Source organism: Anopheles funestus, chromosome 3RL (genome assembly GCF_943734845.2).
Source record: "Anopheles funestus chromosome 3RL, idAnoFuneDA-416_04, whole genome shotgun sequence".
In the NCBI taxonomy this organism is placed as follows: domain Eukaryota; kingdom Metazoa; phylum Arthropoda; class Insecta; order Diptera; family Culicidae; genus Anopheles; species Anopheles funestus.
In genome coordinates, this window is record NC_064599.1 from 45,865,023 (window position 1) to 45,883,682 (window position 18,660).

General features: G+C 40.9%; 1 protein-coding gene across 2 annotated transcripts in view; it reads right to left on the bottom strand.

Moving 5' to 3' along the window:
- The window catches only part of LOC125771626 (protein jim lovell), a 34,023-nt gene extending 16,271 nt beyond the window's left edge, over positions 1-17,752 (bottom strand). The window contains exons 1-4 of one of the 2 annotated variants that reach the window (XM_049442423.1): positions 17,094-17,751; positions 15,187-16,178; positions 7,791-10,489; positions 5,548-5,685 (exon numbers count right to left, since the gene is read on the bottom strand). In XM_049442423.1, coding sequence (XP_049298380.1) covers positions 5,548-5,685; positions 7,791-10,011 — 2,359 coding nt within the window. In that variant the 5' untranslated portion in view covers positions 10,012-10,489; positions 15,187-16,178; positions 17,094-17,751. Of the gene's footprint in view, positions 1-5,547; positions 5,686-7,790; positions 10,490-15,186 lie in introns of both variants that reach the window. The other variant, XM_049442424.1, reaches the window with a different exon arrangement.
- Between the last annotated feature and the right edge of the window lie 908 nt (positions 17,753-18,660).

Below are 18,660 nucleotides of genomic sequence, written 5' to 3' on the forward strand. Positions count from 1 at the left end.
TACCGTCGGGTGACTTCCACACCACCCAACCTAATCTATCAACTCCAACGTGCAGAACGAGGAGTGCCAGGAAGGATATATGTCATGATCGAATAGCGATAACTCGATATGAATAATTTTATCGTTCGCTCATGGGGAGTCGGTTAAAAATTAGAGAGATTTTCAGATTTTTAATGCCGTGTTTTTGTGGAGATAACTTTTGACGTAAAAGTGTACGGTGGAAAAAAGGTTGACGTTAATTTGACAAAATGAGATTCTAGACTCGGATGATACATGTGCGACCCAAGCATTCCCGCTTTTGATGAGGTTGATGAGTATATGCGTCACAGCTGGTGCAATGTTGAATTTATGTGTTTAGTAACTTTAATCAAATGAACGATTTCGATCTGTATTTAAAAAAAGCTGAAGTAAATTGGGAAACCAAAAAGCTGGTTCTACAGTGGTCGGTAAGTTGTGTGAGTGTGCTTTTCTGCTGTTAACAATTTCAACACACTAAAGAGATGTCCTAAAACTAACCTGCGTAAAGAAAGAAAACATTCTTGAAGTGGTTTGTTTAGTGCTTGTGTGTTCTGAAAACTTTTTTTGCCGTGCTTTTATGTTTTACGACAACAACAATAGTGCACGTTTGATCCCACACACCTTCAGAAGAGGCAAGCTTTAATAAATTACATTTTTATTCGTTTCTGATTTGATTTATTGCCTGCTTCGCTGATGGCGCTGCACATCGCTACTGGTCCCTGTTCTTCAAGTTTACGCTATAGGAGTGTGTGAGTGTGTGTAGGAAGAGAACTCATATCCAATGTGTGGATCGCATGCGTTGCTTTTGTTAATTTGAATACTTGGACACGTTTAAGCGTTTATTTTCTGTTTATACGGTTACTTTTCCGTTACGAACAATTTAATGATGAGAAATTTGATGCGAATGATGATAAAGGATTTTCAATATATTGAAGTTATGCGTATGGTATTTATGTCTATAGGCATGCAATTGTAAATTATGCTGCATAACTGCATATAAACTGTTGTCGAGCGGTTTTAAACGAAACAAATTTGACAAAAAATGGCGTATCGTATAAACCACGCTAAATGTACTAAGTTACAAATCGACAGTATCGGACCCACCCACATCACCCCCAAAACCAATGCTCAGTGGTTAATCCGATCGCTTAGCTGCAGCTGAAACAAGCGATTAACGACCGACGGAAATCGTATCTCTCAACCGAAACCAAGCAAAGTCAAATGGAACGAAACATCGACTAGCGGCCAGGACACAACCTTCGCCAGCGACCGAAAGAGAGTGACTTTTTCGATTGCGCAGCCGAGAAGCTAATCTAACCGCCACATAAACATGATTCTAGCCTTGATACATGGAAGCTGATGGCTTGAAAGCGTGAATTCATTTTCTTTCGCTAGACCTTTAGCGTCTGGCGTGGCAGCTCTTGTCGCAAGTATGTGGTAAATGTTAGTGATTGGTTTGTGGTTTCTGCTGTTTTCTATGTGCGGTTTCAGCTATTCTCAGATGTTCTGCCTGATTATTGTACAACCTGTGTCTCAAAGGGAAAGCGACGAACCGAACTGTGTTTGGTTGAAGCTAGTGAGTTGGAATGTTATTTAATTTAATTACCTTTTGCAGGTGCGTGAATGATTTTGTCATGCACAACGATACAAGATATGGCATGAGTTTTTCAATTTTAGGCAAAGGAAACAAACAAAAATTGTTGTAGCGTCGTTATTGTGAATCGTTCTAGGGGGACCACATAAAAAATGATATATCAGCAAAACAAATCCCAATGCATACTCAATGCATTTAAAACATTTTCTGTTGCTAATTGTTTTTCGTTTAATGTACATTTTATAGTTTTCATAGGTTTACTCATAAGCCGCTACATAATAGATGCAACTAGACTGATAGTGATAGTGCAAAATCAGTATGTCTTTTAAAACCGTTTCTACTTCAAATAAACAAAACGCACTGTCTGATTTGATTTCCTTCACAGCAGAAATATGAAAAAAGAGCTTACCAACCGAGAGAAGTTAATACAAAAAAAAAAATGAAATAAAATAAAATAAAATACCATACCATTTGACACGGAAATTGATCAGCTCATTCCGTTGGCGCTTCCACCAGCGTCTAGTTCCGTTGGCCAGAGCAACGAATTTAAATAATGAATTTTATGGAACAACAACAAGAAAAATCGACAAAATACAGAAAACCCGGTGCGTCCCAAACATGAAACATTTTAGACGATTTAATGTTTTCGTGTTTTTGTTCACCGTGTTTTTTTTTCATTCGTCAGCAGTGCCGGCACGATTTTATTGTATTGTGGGCAATTGAAGTTCCCCACATCAAAAATTCGTCATCGGTGTAGCGTAAGGTAGGTCGGTCGTTTAGGTTGGCAGGTGCATGAAAAGCGCAATGCGCCGACATTAAGTTTCAAAAACTGCTGCTCAGATTTAAAAAGGCTATCGATTTCTTAAATGGTGTGCTCGTCCCCAACGTCAGGAGAAGTTGGTGTATGCGTTTTTTTTGTTGTTGTATGTTTTTAGCACGAGAAATGTCTAGTTGAATGACATTTTGAGGATGCCATAGCATATTTGCAGCGAACCAAATCAAACAGGTAATTATATTGAATAGTTAATGCAAATTGTGTATTGTTGAATAATTTCCCAAACGCAAATGCGGTAATTCAAGGTTCGGCAGAAACGTGTAAGTCACCATCGGTTTGAGGTATAATTATATATTCAACTTACTCCCATTGCCTATTTCAATTATACAAGTTCCGTGTGATTGACTTTATGCATCACAAATTGTGATATATTTTTTTAACCGATTTCCCTAACTACGTTATACCAGTGGAAAGACGCAATAGAAAGCTAAACTAATGTAGCTAAATGGCCGGAAAAGCGAATCAAACAAAACATACATTTGGTGTAGTTTTAATTTAACCATAAAACCCCCTTACAGAAAAAAAAACATGTATCAATTCATTTCCTACCATTTCACTTTCCACGTACGGGACACGCGAGAGAGAGAGAGTGTGTTGGGAAGCATGACATGAATGAAACACAATTTCAAAGTTGATCTACACGTTGGAAGGAAGCGAATGAATTTATCATACTTGTGGCTATTAACCATATATAAATGCAATCAACATGCGAAAAGTAGCGTTGCTAAATGATGATGAAGAAAGGCCCGAAAAATACGGAAAGCGAGTTCAAATTCTTTCTCGCAGCCCGTTCCATCTGGCTTCGAACTATGTAACGCGGTTGCGGGTTTCATGTGTTGCTCTGCTTAGTGAATTGCATGCCCCCGGTTGTCCACATGCATCTACACGCTTGCAGTTGAAATTTTTGCAATGGGTCGAAAGGTTAAAAAAGGAATAAAAAAAACCATACCCAACGTTACCACCTTCGATATCGAATCAGGAAAATAAAGAATCTGCCAAAACTAAAGGCTCACGAAACGATGTCAGCAACGGCAACGGCGACATTGTTTAATCGAAATTTTAAAAATAACAAATCAACATTGGCTTCATGGTTCGGGCAAAACAGGGTGAGCTGAACAGCTCCGAGACTTACGGTCTTATGGTTGAGCCATCTTTCAAATTTGCCACCGGGAATGTACAGGAACTGTGTGGGTGATGCACATGGCCCGGCATAAAACTCCCTCGCCACACAACACGATGAACGGGTTTGGAGCGATTTTTTTTTTGGTTGCGGAAAATCGATTCCAGTTGTTTGAATGCGGAAAATGGAAACTTATAAAATTGGGCACAGCAAATAAAATACACCGATTTCAGCACACAAAACTTCCTGCCCACCAGACCCACAGGACATGGCAATGAGCGAGACAGAATGGGAAAAGCAACAAAAACAGGAGTCGCATCAAAAGACGCTTCACAAAAAAGGACGCACACGGTTGTGTGTGAAGCGTTCGTATTAGTGCATCACATAAAAGGCGCACCACAGAAATGCAAAACACCCTTTGCTCCGATCCCCACACGGTGCCCCACAATCACCGTCAAAGGGCGACGCAACGATGCTGAAGATTATCCTTTTCGTCTAGAGCAAAATGTTTGAATGCCTTGAAATAATTGTTTTGCCACCACCGAGCCGCGGAGCAAAGTCAAAAAGCGCACAAACAAACAGAAATCTTTCGCGTATCTTTCGGCATTTCACATTTCTTTGCGAAAACCAGCGCAAATGACAGTCAGTAAGAAAGTGTTCCTTACGTACGTACCTACACATCTATCATCGTACAACCCAGCACCACGCTTGCATTGTGTGAAGCAAAATGTGAAAAATTCGCTGGGTCGTCGAAATCTCGACACCGTGCATGCATTGACTCATTTGTGTTTTTTTCGGGTATGGTAACATGCAGCTGAATGCTGAAGATGAATGAAGTGAATGATGATATATGTATGCAACGGGCTTATCATCTGTGGCAGCTTACGGGTGAATCTGCGCTAGATGGTGCACCAGCAAAGGGAGTATTAAATTTCTTACAGCACGAAGTTTTTTCTATAATTTAATCACACAAGAAAAATCCCACACATGACTAACGGAGAAGTGCGTTCAATGCTGAAATTAAAATAAAAAATAATGTAACCAAATCAAACTGCTATACAAAATGAAAGAAAAATAATAATGATCTTGATCAACTTCTCACGGTTTATTGGCCGGCAAACATTTTCATGCGAAATCCCATGCCCAAAACGCTAAACTGCCGATTTATCCTCAATTTCCAACCCAGCTTATACATACAAAATTTTGCACTTGGGACAAATGTGCGAAACTTCACACATGTCATCCGGAAGGCGACTGCGTGTGAACGTGCTGTTGTTGTCTCAAGTTCATTTGATTAAAAAAAAAACTATTTCCCTAATTTCCAAAACTATGGAAGCGCAATAAATTTCAGTTTGAAAAGCAGGAAAGCAGGATATGTTTCGAAATTGACAACACATTCACACGATGTTAATTGTTCACATGTGGGGAAAAAGAGAAACACGTCGTACATCTCAATAGATTGATTCGATGTGTGCGATCATGCGTATCGTGAACGACAGAGCTTGCATACATATAACACCACCTGTCGATCGGACAAAAGTACTTTGAAAAAGGAGAGAAAAAGAGCTGTGAAAATTGCATTAACCTAACTGTACACAACACGTGCTTGGTAGCTTGGACGTTAGCTAAACCTAGCTGGGCTTGTGCCATGTGGCTGCTAGTTCTTTACCTTAAAAATGCGCCTAAGCGTAACCGTCTTACAACAAGTAACGTCATTCGAGCAATAAGCTTTACTTTCTCGCTTCATTTGGCATTCAGAAAGGAAGGTTTTCCGTTGGCGTTTTTTTTGTCCTCTGTTTAGTTATATTTGACTTCATTTCCCTACTAAATCAACATAATTATTTGAGTAATTTTGTTTTGAGATGTTTTTTTTGTTGGAACGCAGTTTTCGGGAAAACATAGGTGAACATTTATTTTCTTGAACCTTACAATCATGATGCTGGATCGACACAGAAGCATTATTTGATATGGAATACATACACTTACTTTTCTTCTTCAGGAACGGTGGACCATCATGGTGCATACTCCGTGGGTCCGACATTTCCATTAGCGGGCTGTATATTTTCCCTGGATCCATTCCTGGCGGAAAAAGTCCTAGCGGTGAATCTAGTCCAAACACTGTGAAGAAATGGTAATAGAAGATAACATCATTGCACTGTATTGAGAAAGCAAACTCGTGTCTTTGGTAAAGTTTGGGTGTGTCATTCTCTTTGGCCTTTTTCGCCTTTTACCTTGTGAAGCGACAAATGAATCCATTTTAAAACATATATCAACGTTATAATTTTGTAGCATGCTGTAGGAGACGCGCTTGACGCATGATTACAAAAAGAAATCCCACGATACGCGTGAAATCATAATGAGCAGAAGCATAACAAACTTGGCATAAGATAAACATACTGACCAGCCGGACACACTGTCAGTGCTGGTGGAGGTTAGATTCGAATAAATTGTAGCCATTCAGGTCAGCCAGCAACCCTTACCTTCACTATCTCACATACATTAAAACGGCCAAAAACTGCGAAATTGTAGATGAGCTAAAGAGCGGCCAGGGTCCACCTCCGAAACAGAATGAAGGAATAAAGGAAAGAATGTCCAACGACCTACCCGGTGTGACCATGCAGCACACTTTTGCATTTTCGTGCGTTCACATGGTCCATGGAGCGGATGGGATGGTTCGTTCATTTCGTCAGTGTTTCCCAAAGTTCATCCCCCTTTCAGCCCAATTGCGAACTTTTCCAGCAGAAGATCAAAACACATTCCGTCTTCCAAACAAAAAAAAAACAACCACAAGGAAAAAAAAATACCCAAAAAACCGTCGTGTGAACTTTTTACATACACTTCACCGAAAAAGCACACTATACGCATGTATGTATGTGTGTCTGTATGCTCATGCATACATACATAGTTGGTTAGAAAAACAAAACGATCCGAAATGTGGGGGAAAACAACTAAAACAAAAGGAATAATGACGCCTACGCGGGACGCTTGGAGAGATAGTTGAGATTTTTCCCGTGCTAATCATGCTGCCTTGGGCTGAGGGTAGGAAAGCTTCCCCAATTTCAGTCATTCAAAAATCGTTTCACGTCATGTAGAGAACGACCGCAAAAGAAGGTTAACGGGATCGGTTCCAAAAAACGACACCTTGTGCCAGTGCGTTAATTACGCGTGGTCGACGCACAAGACGCACGGCGAGAGTGTCGAGGAACGGACGTACTTTTTTCTTGTTGTTGTTGATGATATTATCATTGACGATGGAGCATTTTTCTCGTTCAACTGACCGGTGGAAAATCACATGAAGCCAAACCTCGACAACCCTTGTGGGGTCGCGCAACGACGACGCACCTGTGAATGGACGAATCATTCGGATCACCAGCAAACCTTGCGACCTCGCGAGCGTGTATGATAAAATATGTAATTTTATATGGTCATTGTTGACCGCATGGTTCGCGGACGGTTCACGCCGGGCGCCAAGCACAGTGGTCGTGAATCGAGACCGCGAAATTTTGGGTGGAAAACAATAGGGGGAAATATCTTAATTTTTATTTTTATTGCCAGCCTATCTGGGGGCTGATGGACCCAAAAGGAAAGCGATGGAAAGGGGATATGGGAGGAGGTGGGGGGCGGTTCTGGGATGGGCAGAACGTTCCAATGCTTGAGACATTTTCCTTCGAGACCAGTACGTGTGAGTGTGGGGTAGAAATGGTCTCTTGGTAGCCGCGGTGGAGATAGGTTTATAGGTAACAGCAGTACAAAGGTTAAATGCACGTAAGTCTTACTTCTTCATGGATTATTAAGCCTCATCAACATTGTGGCGATTTTTTGGACAAGCAATACATTGTATGGATAACGTTTGGGACGTTGAAACATCTCGTGAGAAGAGAGGTGTCCATATCTTTGAATCGATTTGCCACTTTCCAACGGCATGCTGTTACATTTGGCGCAATGGGCGGGCAATTTACAGCACGATAAAAAGAGAAAAACATTCAACAGAAAACAGTACAATCACCACTCTGCCAGGCTATCTGGCTAGCTTTGTTTGTGGCAATGTGAAAAGTGCCTCATGTTTTTCCATATTAACAATTCGTCAGCTTCTGCACCGAAATTCCAAATCTAAAAAGTCATAAAATGTGTCTTGTTCAACCGTATATGTGTCGCTATTTGTCATACATTAATATATTTAATTGGTTGCAATATGTATGTATGTATGCACACGTAGTACTTACTGTGGGGCGGCGTGAGCGTTAGGGATGAAACCGACGGCATGTGTGGGAAGGGAAGTGGCGAGTGGGTCGGCCTCGGTGGTCCTTCCGAGTGATTGAAGAAGGGTGGAAAGTTTAGGGTGGGACTGTGTAGAAAGTCTTTCGGCCCTCCAGCAGATCCTTTCGGACCATTGTGTGGATGATGGTGCGGATGATGACCATGGTGTAGACTGTTGTTGCTGCTGGTACTATTGCTGCCACCGTTATTGTTGTTGTTGCTGTTTCCGATGCCAGATGAATGCTTGGGTGTTCCTGGCCTACCTACACCACCTCCGCCACTCCCACCAAGCTGATGATGGTGCTTGTTATTCGGGTTGGTGTGGTGATGCTGGTTCAGGATACTGTTGTGATTGTTAGCGCCGGCGCTACCGTTATTATTATTGCTGGAGTTACCGCTATTATTCTGTTTGTTGCTGCTGCTGCTGTTACTGCCATTATTGTCCGTACCGCCACCGTCGGCCGTTGGGGGTCGCAGATGGGGGGAAGCATTGCGTAGATGATGCTGGTGGGCCAGATGATGTGCTAGCGGATGTTGATGTGTACTGAGAGCCAGATCCATGTGGTCCAAAAAGTGTGGCGGTTCCATCATATCGTCGTGTAGTAGCGAACGCTCATCCTCACGATCTTCGAGCTTCACACGCTTCGAGTCTCCGTGATGATGGTGATGGTGATGGTGATGATGCATAAGGCTTAGAGCCGGGTGCAGATTGTTGTTTAGCGACGAGAAAGAGGGTGGTGGTGAGATTGAACCAAGAGAGCGATTTAACGCCGCACGGTTCAGGTGCCGAATATCCTTCAGCGAGAGAAGCCCCCTGCTGCTCATATGTCCGCCAACAGTATCGGAAAGCGGCGAGGAGTCCTTGCTAACATCAGGCAAGCGTGCCACACCGTCTCGACTAGCTGTCCGATCATTAGGTTCGGTGCTACCAGTATTGTTGTCCGACGCTTCGATCGACGATATTCGGTTGCGCTGCTCACTAACTCCGATAGAAATGTTTCTCATCAGCTCGGAGCTGGTGGAGGAAGATTTTTTCATGCACAGATTTTCCGGTCCATCAGAAACTGGAGGCGATTCGGACGATGCAGGCGCTGTCTCAGTGTGGAGATCGTCTCCTGCCAGCAGTCCCACGCTACCCTTCGAAGAAGACGTTTTGCGAGGGCTTAATTTGTGTAACGAGCGCGATCGCCTTTCATCATTGTTCGACGACGACGTCGGCGCCGTTGTCATCGTTGTTGTCGTCGGTGTTGTTGTCAAGCTGCCGGAAGATTGTGTCCGTAAATCTTCTTTCGCTACCAGTGCCGCCAGTTTTTCATCGACCGATTGGCTTCGGTGCAAGATGCGCTTCAGATCATCGTCATCATCCTCATCATCTTCTTCCAATTCCTCTAGCTCATCCTCTTCGTCCGGACGGTCATCGAGCAGGTCCCGTTCGGTGTCGTCGTCTTCCAGTGTCTGTGGAACAGGTGTCGAGGGTTTGCTGCTCAGGTCCTGCGGTGCACAGTCACCCGAGCGTCTTCGCGGGCGTGCCTGTTTGCGGCGAGGCATTGGGGAGGTGCACGGATCAACGTTAGCACTGGGCAGACTGATCGCCGGATCGGCAAACACTTGCGGTGGTAGCAACAGTTTCTGCGTGTTGGACGATATAAGACTGGTCGCCGTCGCGCTGTGATGCCGGAGCTGTCCCGATTGGTGGTTGGTTTGAAAGTTTGGCGAGGGTAGCGAGGGTGACGTAGGTGATATAAGTGAGCTATCCAACAGGCTAAAATCTTCCGGCGATTGGGCCGGCGTTGGGGTATTTGCTGCAACCGGATGGTCTACTAACCCTCGCACCTGCAACGATTCACCCGCTTGTATTAGTACCGAAAGCCGTTCCTGAGGAACACTGATTTCACCACGGTACATAAAATCCACAATCGCCTGTACGACCCATCCGCGGAAGTCCTTCAGCACGATCACGGGATGTTTGCAGGGCGTTTCAGAGAATACACGCTGAAAGAAGGGCGAACAGGCGGATAAAACTACCTTATGCGCTCGGATGCTAGTTTCGGCACACACCAGCGTCACGTCGACGAGCGTCTTGGTCTGCAGTAACGTGTCAAATGCACGTAGTATATGATTTTGGTGATTGTTCCACCGAAGGCTGTAGTGTTCTTGATCAGGCATGATTTCGAATGATTCCTTCATAGTTTAGCTGTATGCGAGATATTCGCTTGTTTGTACCACTCTTCTATCTGATTCTGCATACAAGTATTGGCCCTGTAATTTATGCGCTTGCTGCAAATTTCAACTAAGCAGTAAAAATATCGTGTGAGTCGTCGCTTGTAAAAGTGTTGATTCGATCGTTTTCTCTTCCAATGTCAGTATCGCCCGATTGGTCGTGAAGGATGCTCTTTGAGTACGTTTTTGCAGCAATATCTTACAGCAACAGAAGTTTCATTGTACGGCAGTTGCAATGCAGACTATTTCGGACTGTTTGTCTAGTTTTCAAAACGGTTGCAAGATTTTTGGTTCCTTGCGTCGTTCCTTACGGATGCACGGATGAACAGCTGTCTCACCCCTATGTTATCACTGTTTCTCTGATCTCGTTGTAAGCATCAGAAGTTCTCCTTTCATACCAGGGCATGATCCTTCTCACTGCAGTAGGTAGTATCTATTGTACATTCTGTGAAAAAAACCGAAAAAAGAAAAGGATATCATATAATATGATTGTGAGACGAATAATGATGCTCAAAAACAGAAACAGAATTTGAACGTAAAGTCTAGCTGGCAAACATTTAAGGTTTTTTTTGTAGAAATGGTGGCTTTTGTTATGTTGCAGCATGCATTTGACGGCCGTTTTACTTGACAAAAATTGTCAAAACCATTGGGCAGTAAGAAATCTGTACAGGGGGTTTCCTTGCATGGGCAAAGCAGATCTCATAATATGCGCCAATGGATATTTGTTTTACATTGAATTGCTTTCTACATGTCATTTCCACTTGTGAATATTTTTTGCTGCTTTATGATTGTTCATTTAGTTTAAGAGAGTTGTTTCAGTTTTCGAGAGTTGAAAGGGTCTTCTACTTGTAATGAATGTTTGTAGTTCTTTAGTATTATTTGACTATTTATTTGTCCTTCGTTTTGATTTTTCACATTTAATAATTAGATATTTCTAAGATTCCAAACGAGACTTAAAAGCATTCTTTACATTAGCATACATGAACTTTTTTAACAGAATTTTGTAATGCATTTTGTTGTAATGAACTTCAATACTTAGAGTCTCACTTACAACGTTGTACGTGTAAATAACATAAAAATATGGGGCGACCCGATGCTGTATGTGATAAACCGTGCGCCGGTTCCACACGGAAGAGCCAGGCATCAAATTCCATCCTCCCATAGCAAGGACTTACTTCGGCCGTTCGGTAAAAATAAGTTTAGAAATCGACTGTTCTTCAGGAACAAAATAAATATTCCAAATATTTAATTATGATAAGTGCATCATACTTTAAGGAATTTTATCTTCTGTTCATACTTGGTAGTCTCTGCTGTTTAGTAATGTTTTGTAGCATTCATAATTCGTTGCAATTTTTATTATTTAGTTTGTTATTATTTAGTTGTGATGATTCAATCATGAAAGATTATGTGAACATAAGGACGCGTAAGAAGGACGATATTTTGTTTTAAATTTCGAGATAAATGCAGTAAACAAATGTTTAAGAGCGTGAGTTCAAAACTGTTGTTTTCGAAATAAAATTAAAAACCATAAAAAAAATTTCATAAGTGCTTCATACCAAACCATTTTTTACCGTTAAAGCAGAACAAAATTATGTTTTGTTTGTGTAAGATAATACATAGTATTACGATTGTTGAATGTTGAAATAAATTTGTTGTAAAAAAACAGTAGTTCATTTACAAATCAAAAACGTTTTGTAAAACATGAAATTTTCTACATCCATCAGTATGAGTTGTGTTTGTAGTGTTAAATGTTATCATAAATACTACCCAGATGTTTGTACCACATTTAATTACGTAAAAATGAAATACATAAAAAAACACGTGAAGCAATTAATGTAATTTTGTTGCGCTGAGGTTTCGTTTTCGTCCAACCTTACCAACCAGACCATATGATTCGTGTAAAAATACTGCCAGCTCTTTTGTGTGTGTGCCACCTACGCGTAGGTGATGTGACGGATACGACATTCTAATCGACGAAATGACGTGAGAGTTTGTTCTGTTAAGACCTATCACTACAAAGAAAAACACTCAACCCATTAACCATGAACTGCCGTTGTGTAATAGTGGTCGAAATTTTGACGAAAAAAAAAACGAAAAAGATGAAAATAAAAAAAAAACACTAGAAAAAGGCGTGTTTTAGTGCAACATTCAAGCAACACATGATGTGATTTTTTTATCAATGTACGATAATTTCATTAGTCACGATTTCTAAATGCAGCCATCGGTAAATAATACTAAATGAAAAATCGGTAAAATTGTCCAGTGTGTCTCTGTTATCCTGGCCCACAGTGTTTTGGCTGCAATCATCAGCAACTGCAGCAAAGAATTCAACTCCTCTCACCAGAAATGGGTAGCGTTAGACGAGAGTGTACAATACCACGAAATTGAGGTAAGAACAGGACGCGTCTATTCCTAAAGCAGCATGCTGGTTTGCCTTGTACCGTGTCTCGAGTTAAGTACAGCTTCCGCACATTTGCATGAGCCGAGCATACCATAACGAGGGGTGACACGTATTAACACATCATAAGGAATATGTTACGTCGAGTAAAGGTTGCCTGAAAGAAACCAGCCATCCCCAGGTTCTGGTGGGAAGGGAGACTTGAACACGAGAGCGAGGATTTCTCGGTGGACTAGATCTGAAAGACTCGAGGGTTGCCTCCACAGGTTGTTCACTGGTAGTTGTGGCCCTTTCATTGAAGGGAGGCACATTATTGCACACTGCCAAGTTAACGTTGTCGTCACAGGTGCAGAAAAGCCAAGCACAAACCAACGAAACCTGCCTGACCTGCACACACTTACGCGGGACTGGGATTGCAGAACGTGTAGCAGGAAAATAAAATGAAATGCTTTCGCTCGAAATTGTCCCCGAGCAGCGTCGCGTTTGCCGTGTACAGATGGTAAAGCCGGGCTCCAAAGAGCGGTGTAGGACTTAAAGCAAACTACAGCATAGTTTCTGCATTTCTGCACATCGCTCAACAGAACATATCACGTGTACAGCGAGGCAGGGGCAAATCGTTGTTCACACCGTCTCACACAATCACACACGGCACGGGCTCTCTATCGTGGCTACTAATGCACGTAACGGTTGAGAATAGAGGGTGTTTTCGTGCTAATTTGTGTCAAAAATTTTACTGCCACACCAAGGACTAGTGCGTCATTCCACGGGAAAGCCATTGTGGTTCGGTGGGAGGTTGTGAAATGAGCAGCAATATATTTGATTAATTGGATGCTTGCTTCAAGTTGCGTTTCACACTGCAGTCCGTCTTGGAAACAAGCTCAAGCTATTTTCGCTAAATCCAAAATATCGCTTTAATATTCTAATTGTTCCTAAGTTTTCAATTTGTGTTTTAGTCAGACGGCCGTCCTAAGTGAAATAAATAAAAAAAATCAATTCGTGTTTTAATGTCAACGTGAAAAGTTTCGCAGGAATTTGACTTACTAAAACAATAAATAGTAAATAAATAAAGAACCATTTTTCTAAATCATAAACGTGTACATAGGTTAAGCTACATTTCTCAAATGTAACAAAAAAATTATAAACAGATAAATTAAAGTTTGTGCCGTTTTACAAAAACCATAAAATGTTATGAGCAAAATTTTTAAAAATTGTTCGCTAACACTTATTGAATATTTTCTAAGAGGGTTATAAGTTAATGCATCTTCTTAACTTACTATACCAGATAATAGTTGTTATACATAAATCAAAACTGTAACTATCATGTTTGTATGCATAAAATAGTTTTTTTTTTTTTTTTTTTTTGCTCGGTTAGAACGGCCTGGCCGTATCAAGACTTATTTTACCACGTAGCAGGATAGTCAGTCCATGCTACGGGGAGACGGTCCGGATGGGATTTGAACCCGGTCCCTGCCGTGTGGACGGGCGCCGTTTTTCACATGCACCACCGGGCCGCCCCGTATGCATAAAATAGTAACAATTGTACAACGCTACATTTCTCATATGTAAATCTTATTTTGCATGGAAGGGTATCACGTGTCCGTTCGGTAGCATGGGGATGAAACTTAATTAAACAATTGCTCTGATTTCTGTCTTTACGGGTATTTTCCTTCCGGTTACTCGCACTTCCGAACGAAGTTACACACATATAATTATCGACGTTGATTCACACCAACACGCAATATTCGTGAAGAATAAAATAGGGTGACCTGGGTCGTTTGCCCTTTGAACGTACGGTTGCTTGACCAAAACCAAACAAATCCTTGCGTTGCGTTATTATACTTGTAACTGATCCCGTTTTTTACGAGCAAAGGGTAACCTAAGGTTACAGTTGCGAGTTAATTTTACCACACATTTGCTTAAATTGTACAAACGTCACATGACGGTAGGGAAATGTAAGAAAGTTGATATCGGTCACTGGTATGTTGGAACCGAACCTTCCACTGAACCAATTGCTCGTGAAACCCGAAGTATCAAGTCAGGTGCTGCAAAAGATTTGATTTATTAATGGTTGTAAAGAATGTTACTACGAAGAGTTTATTCTTCGACATCAGCACACTTTACAAACGCTAACCCTACAGACACACATTCGCCAAGAAAGCCGTTTGTTGTGTCACCTAAAAGCATCCAACCACCTAGCGTAAGGATCTCGGATGCTAAATGTTTTCCCTTGCAGCACTAACCTAAACATAATGCTTCAGTATCGTTGACTTAGAAATATACAAGCATTTTCCTGCACACACACACGGAAAGCTGCCTCTTCTCGAATGTTTGATTTGCGCTAGAAAGAATTAGAGCTATCGACCGATTAGTGTTCCTGTGAGATCTGAGCATGGTGTTAGCGCATTAATTATCATAATTTATGCCATAGCATGCCTCCATTCGGAAAAATTCTTCTACGAATGGAAAACACACCTTACGAACTACATGACACCTTAAACATAAGACGTGCGGTGTGTTACGAAATAAACTGAAAGAAATTTAAGAACCACGTAATTAAAAATCTATCACTTTAACATTATCTTTAAGCAGTATTTGTGTGAGTATTAGAAACCGAAACATTCGTTTAGAGAAATGACAAAAAAAGGTTTCTTTTTGTTTTCTTTTTGCCACTGATAAACGAATCAAATCCGAATACAGGTCAAAGTTATACACAATTTGCAAATTCGATTGTTTCACAAACGTACCTTTCCGTTTCATCCTTATGTGTTTGTTGCATGTTACAGTTATAAATCTCCAGACGTTTTTATCGAAATGGAATCATAATATAATTTGGTTTTCATCCAATCAATATCGCTAGCCAGTGGATTAAACGCTTTTGTTTTAGTTTGATAATTTATATGTCTACAGTTATTTACTTTTAATGCGCTTTTTCACGTTCTAAACCGATTTGGTTTTATTTAATTTAACTATTCTATTAGCCGGACAAGTTTTGCGTTTCCAAACCAAACTAATGTTATGTGTTGACTATGAATGTTTTTAATTTTACTTTGTCGAAGGATAAATTTTGCAAACCACAAATAACGCAAATTACTGCCTCAGTCGCACAAGTCACTATCACATTGCACAAGTAACGCACACATACACGGGCAAGGTATAATTTTTGCTCAATCTACACCCTTTCTTTGCTAATCTATTTGCACACCGTGGGATACTTTTGGAAACATTCACGACATTCACTGCATTGCACACTTTTGCATAAGAATACACAAATCGACGAACTGAACGGCTTAATAACGGTCGAAATTTTGCATCGATAGTTTTGTTTCTAACCGGACGATGTTTTGTTGTTATCTTTTTCTTTTCTCTATCACATTTTTTACGAAATTGCACAAAACAGAAAGGAACAAAAGTTCTCTAATGGAAACTAAACTGTATTAGCTCCGAAAGTTCAATTTTGACGATGCATTTAGAACCGAAGAACGAACGTATGCACTTAACTCATTATGTTGGTGCTGTTTCACATAACTACTATGTTCCTCCCATCTTCTCGGTTTGTAATTCAATCATGTATTTGTGTGACAAACCGGATCAGCGTTCCATGTTAGTGTTTCCAGGACAGCATTTCTTTCAATGCTGCTCGAGGAAGGGTTTGTTGCGTTTCCGTTGCCAGCTGCAGTATCTTCACCTTCATGATCGATTAACACGGCGTTCTTGAAACTCTTCACTGCCCAATTTACTGCAACAGAAAGGGACCAATAAACATTTTGACGATGTGATGAAAAAGGTTTTTTTTCATTTTCATTTGCATAACAAACACAACCAGACACTGAAAGGAAAACACTGACTGATGCTACCATGTACCACTTGTCTCATTTTCGTTGCACTTTTTTGTTACTGGTTGCAAAAGGATGCTTCAGAAAATGCCACTGCAATAGCTTTGAAAACCAAACCAAACCGTTACGATGTACGGCAAATCACTGTTAGGATTCGTTTCTGCATTATTTTACAATCAATTTCCTTTGTTTCTTGTTTTGGTTGTTTTCATTATACACCTTTTGCCGATGGTTATTTTTATTGCACCTGCCAAAAAGGTAAACTAAAGCAATGGTAGCTTAACACTGCCGCTCCATTTTCATCTTATTCCATCATGATCGACGACAACAGTGCAAATGCCATAAATAATGGGCCAGCGATCTAGTTCACATTATGCAGCAGTACACTCACTCACACGAAACAGGTACGATGACGACGAATGCAGTAATATGTTGTACGGAGATCGTAAGAAGGTCATTGTTCCTCGCAGGATAATGTGTTCAGGTGTGTACACATTTCTTCACACCAAGAGAAGAAATCCGTTCAAGAATGATCGGATTGTTTCGATCTCTTGCGTACTATATGTTATACACGTTGCTGTTTTAGTCGAAGATTTCTTTACTCATTTCACAAAACCAAAACACCACACTACGTATCATTGATCAAGTTCTACACTACCGGATCGTGTTGCTGATGTTGCTTTATTTATTTATTTTTTTACTCTTTGTATTACGATTTTTTCACACACCACCTGCACTATTAGTGAACCAAGCGTGAATATTGCCGTCAATGAGTATGCCGTTGTTGCAATTTGTTAAAATTTACACTTGTGCCAAACCTGTGTTAGCGCTTTGTGTCGTATCCGTACAACTGTGGCACTTGCTTTTCAAACGAAATGAGACCGAATTTCGACTGCCGCCGCCAACCGAGTGCACATTTTGACCGACCGAAACAGATTAATTCCCCCTTTGCTTTGTAGCATAAGCATAACCCTGATGCGAGTGGCACTCGTCGAACCGTTCGGTTCACCTTATGTTGAGCGCCCGCTGATGAGCGTGATGAGTGCTGGTGAGTTGGCTTTCCAGTGAGGTGAGTTGCGTTTGTTTCGTGGCTTTGAGCGACCCGAAGCGGGCTGATCAAACAGAAATATGGGATAACTGTAGATGGCACGATAGCTTTACTGGCTGCACTCTGTAATATATTCGAAACGTAGTTTTTTCCGGTTTACAAAGAATATTTCGATAAACTATGTTCCAATCCATAATTGCTTTTTTATAGATTTCCTTCCTTTTTGGGAATGGATTTGCTTCTAAATGTGAATGTCTGCAACAGTGAAATATGTCTTAAACTAAACAAACGGCTAAGTAGGATCATGGTACAATACGTAATTTTAGATGTTTTACTACCATAACTTTGCAACCATATCATAAGTACTACATTAATTTTTAGCTTTGGTGTTGTAATCTGGTTTAAATATCGCCAAACAATCGAAATGTCTAAGAACAGATCGTTACATTTCAACGGTCTGCAAAACTATAGAAACTAATTGAAAGATCAATTTTTTAACATTTATTTTTAGCATGTGCATTTCTTAAAATTGTCCCAAAAAATTTGGAATTTTTGATAAAAAGAAATACACAGTACGCAGCCATCGTGCCATCCATGTGTCTGTTTGGTCAGCCTGCTTCGGGTCGCTCAAAGCCACGAAACAAACGCAGCTCACCTCACTGGAAAGGCAACTCACCAGCACTCATCACGCTCATCAGCGGACGCTCAACATAAGGTGAACCGAACGATTTGACGAGTACCACTCGCATCAGGGTTATGCTTATGCTACAAAGCAAAGGGGGAATTAATCTGTTTCGGTCGGTCAAAATGTGCACTCGGTTGGTGGCGGCAGTCGAACTTTGGTCTCGTTTCGTTTGGAAAGCAAGTAACCAACAGTTGTTGGCATGCAATACTAGGAGAAAACAGAGCCGACTTGGCAGTACGACGATAACTCTTCTCTTTTCTCTATTTTCCTAATCTCCTTCTTCCGCTTGCATACGCTACAGAGTATGCACATGCGCATAATTATTTTACATATACACCCATACCATATTAAGAATTAGAGAAAAAGACGGTACGAATAGGTTAAAGAGTAGAAATGAGTGAAAGCGACATGTTTCTAATTCTGATTAGGTACTACCGTTGGTGGTGTGTATGTACGAAAGGGTCATATTAAAGGTAAAGCGTACTTATCGTGAGCAGCTCTTCTTAATCGTGGAGTTGCCTTTTTTATGCCAACCAGTTGGTACCAAGCCTGCTCATTTGTGACACAGATTTTTCAAACAAATATGGCACAACAAAGGTTTCTAATTTATCCATTCTTTAGATTAGTTCGATCCTGGTGGACAAAACGGACA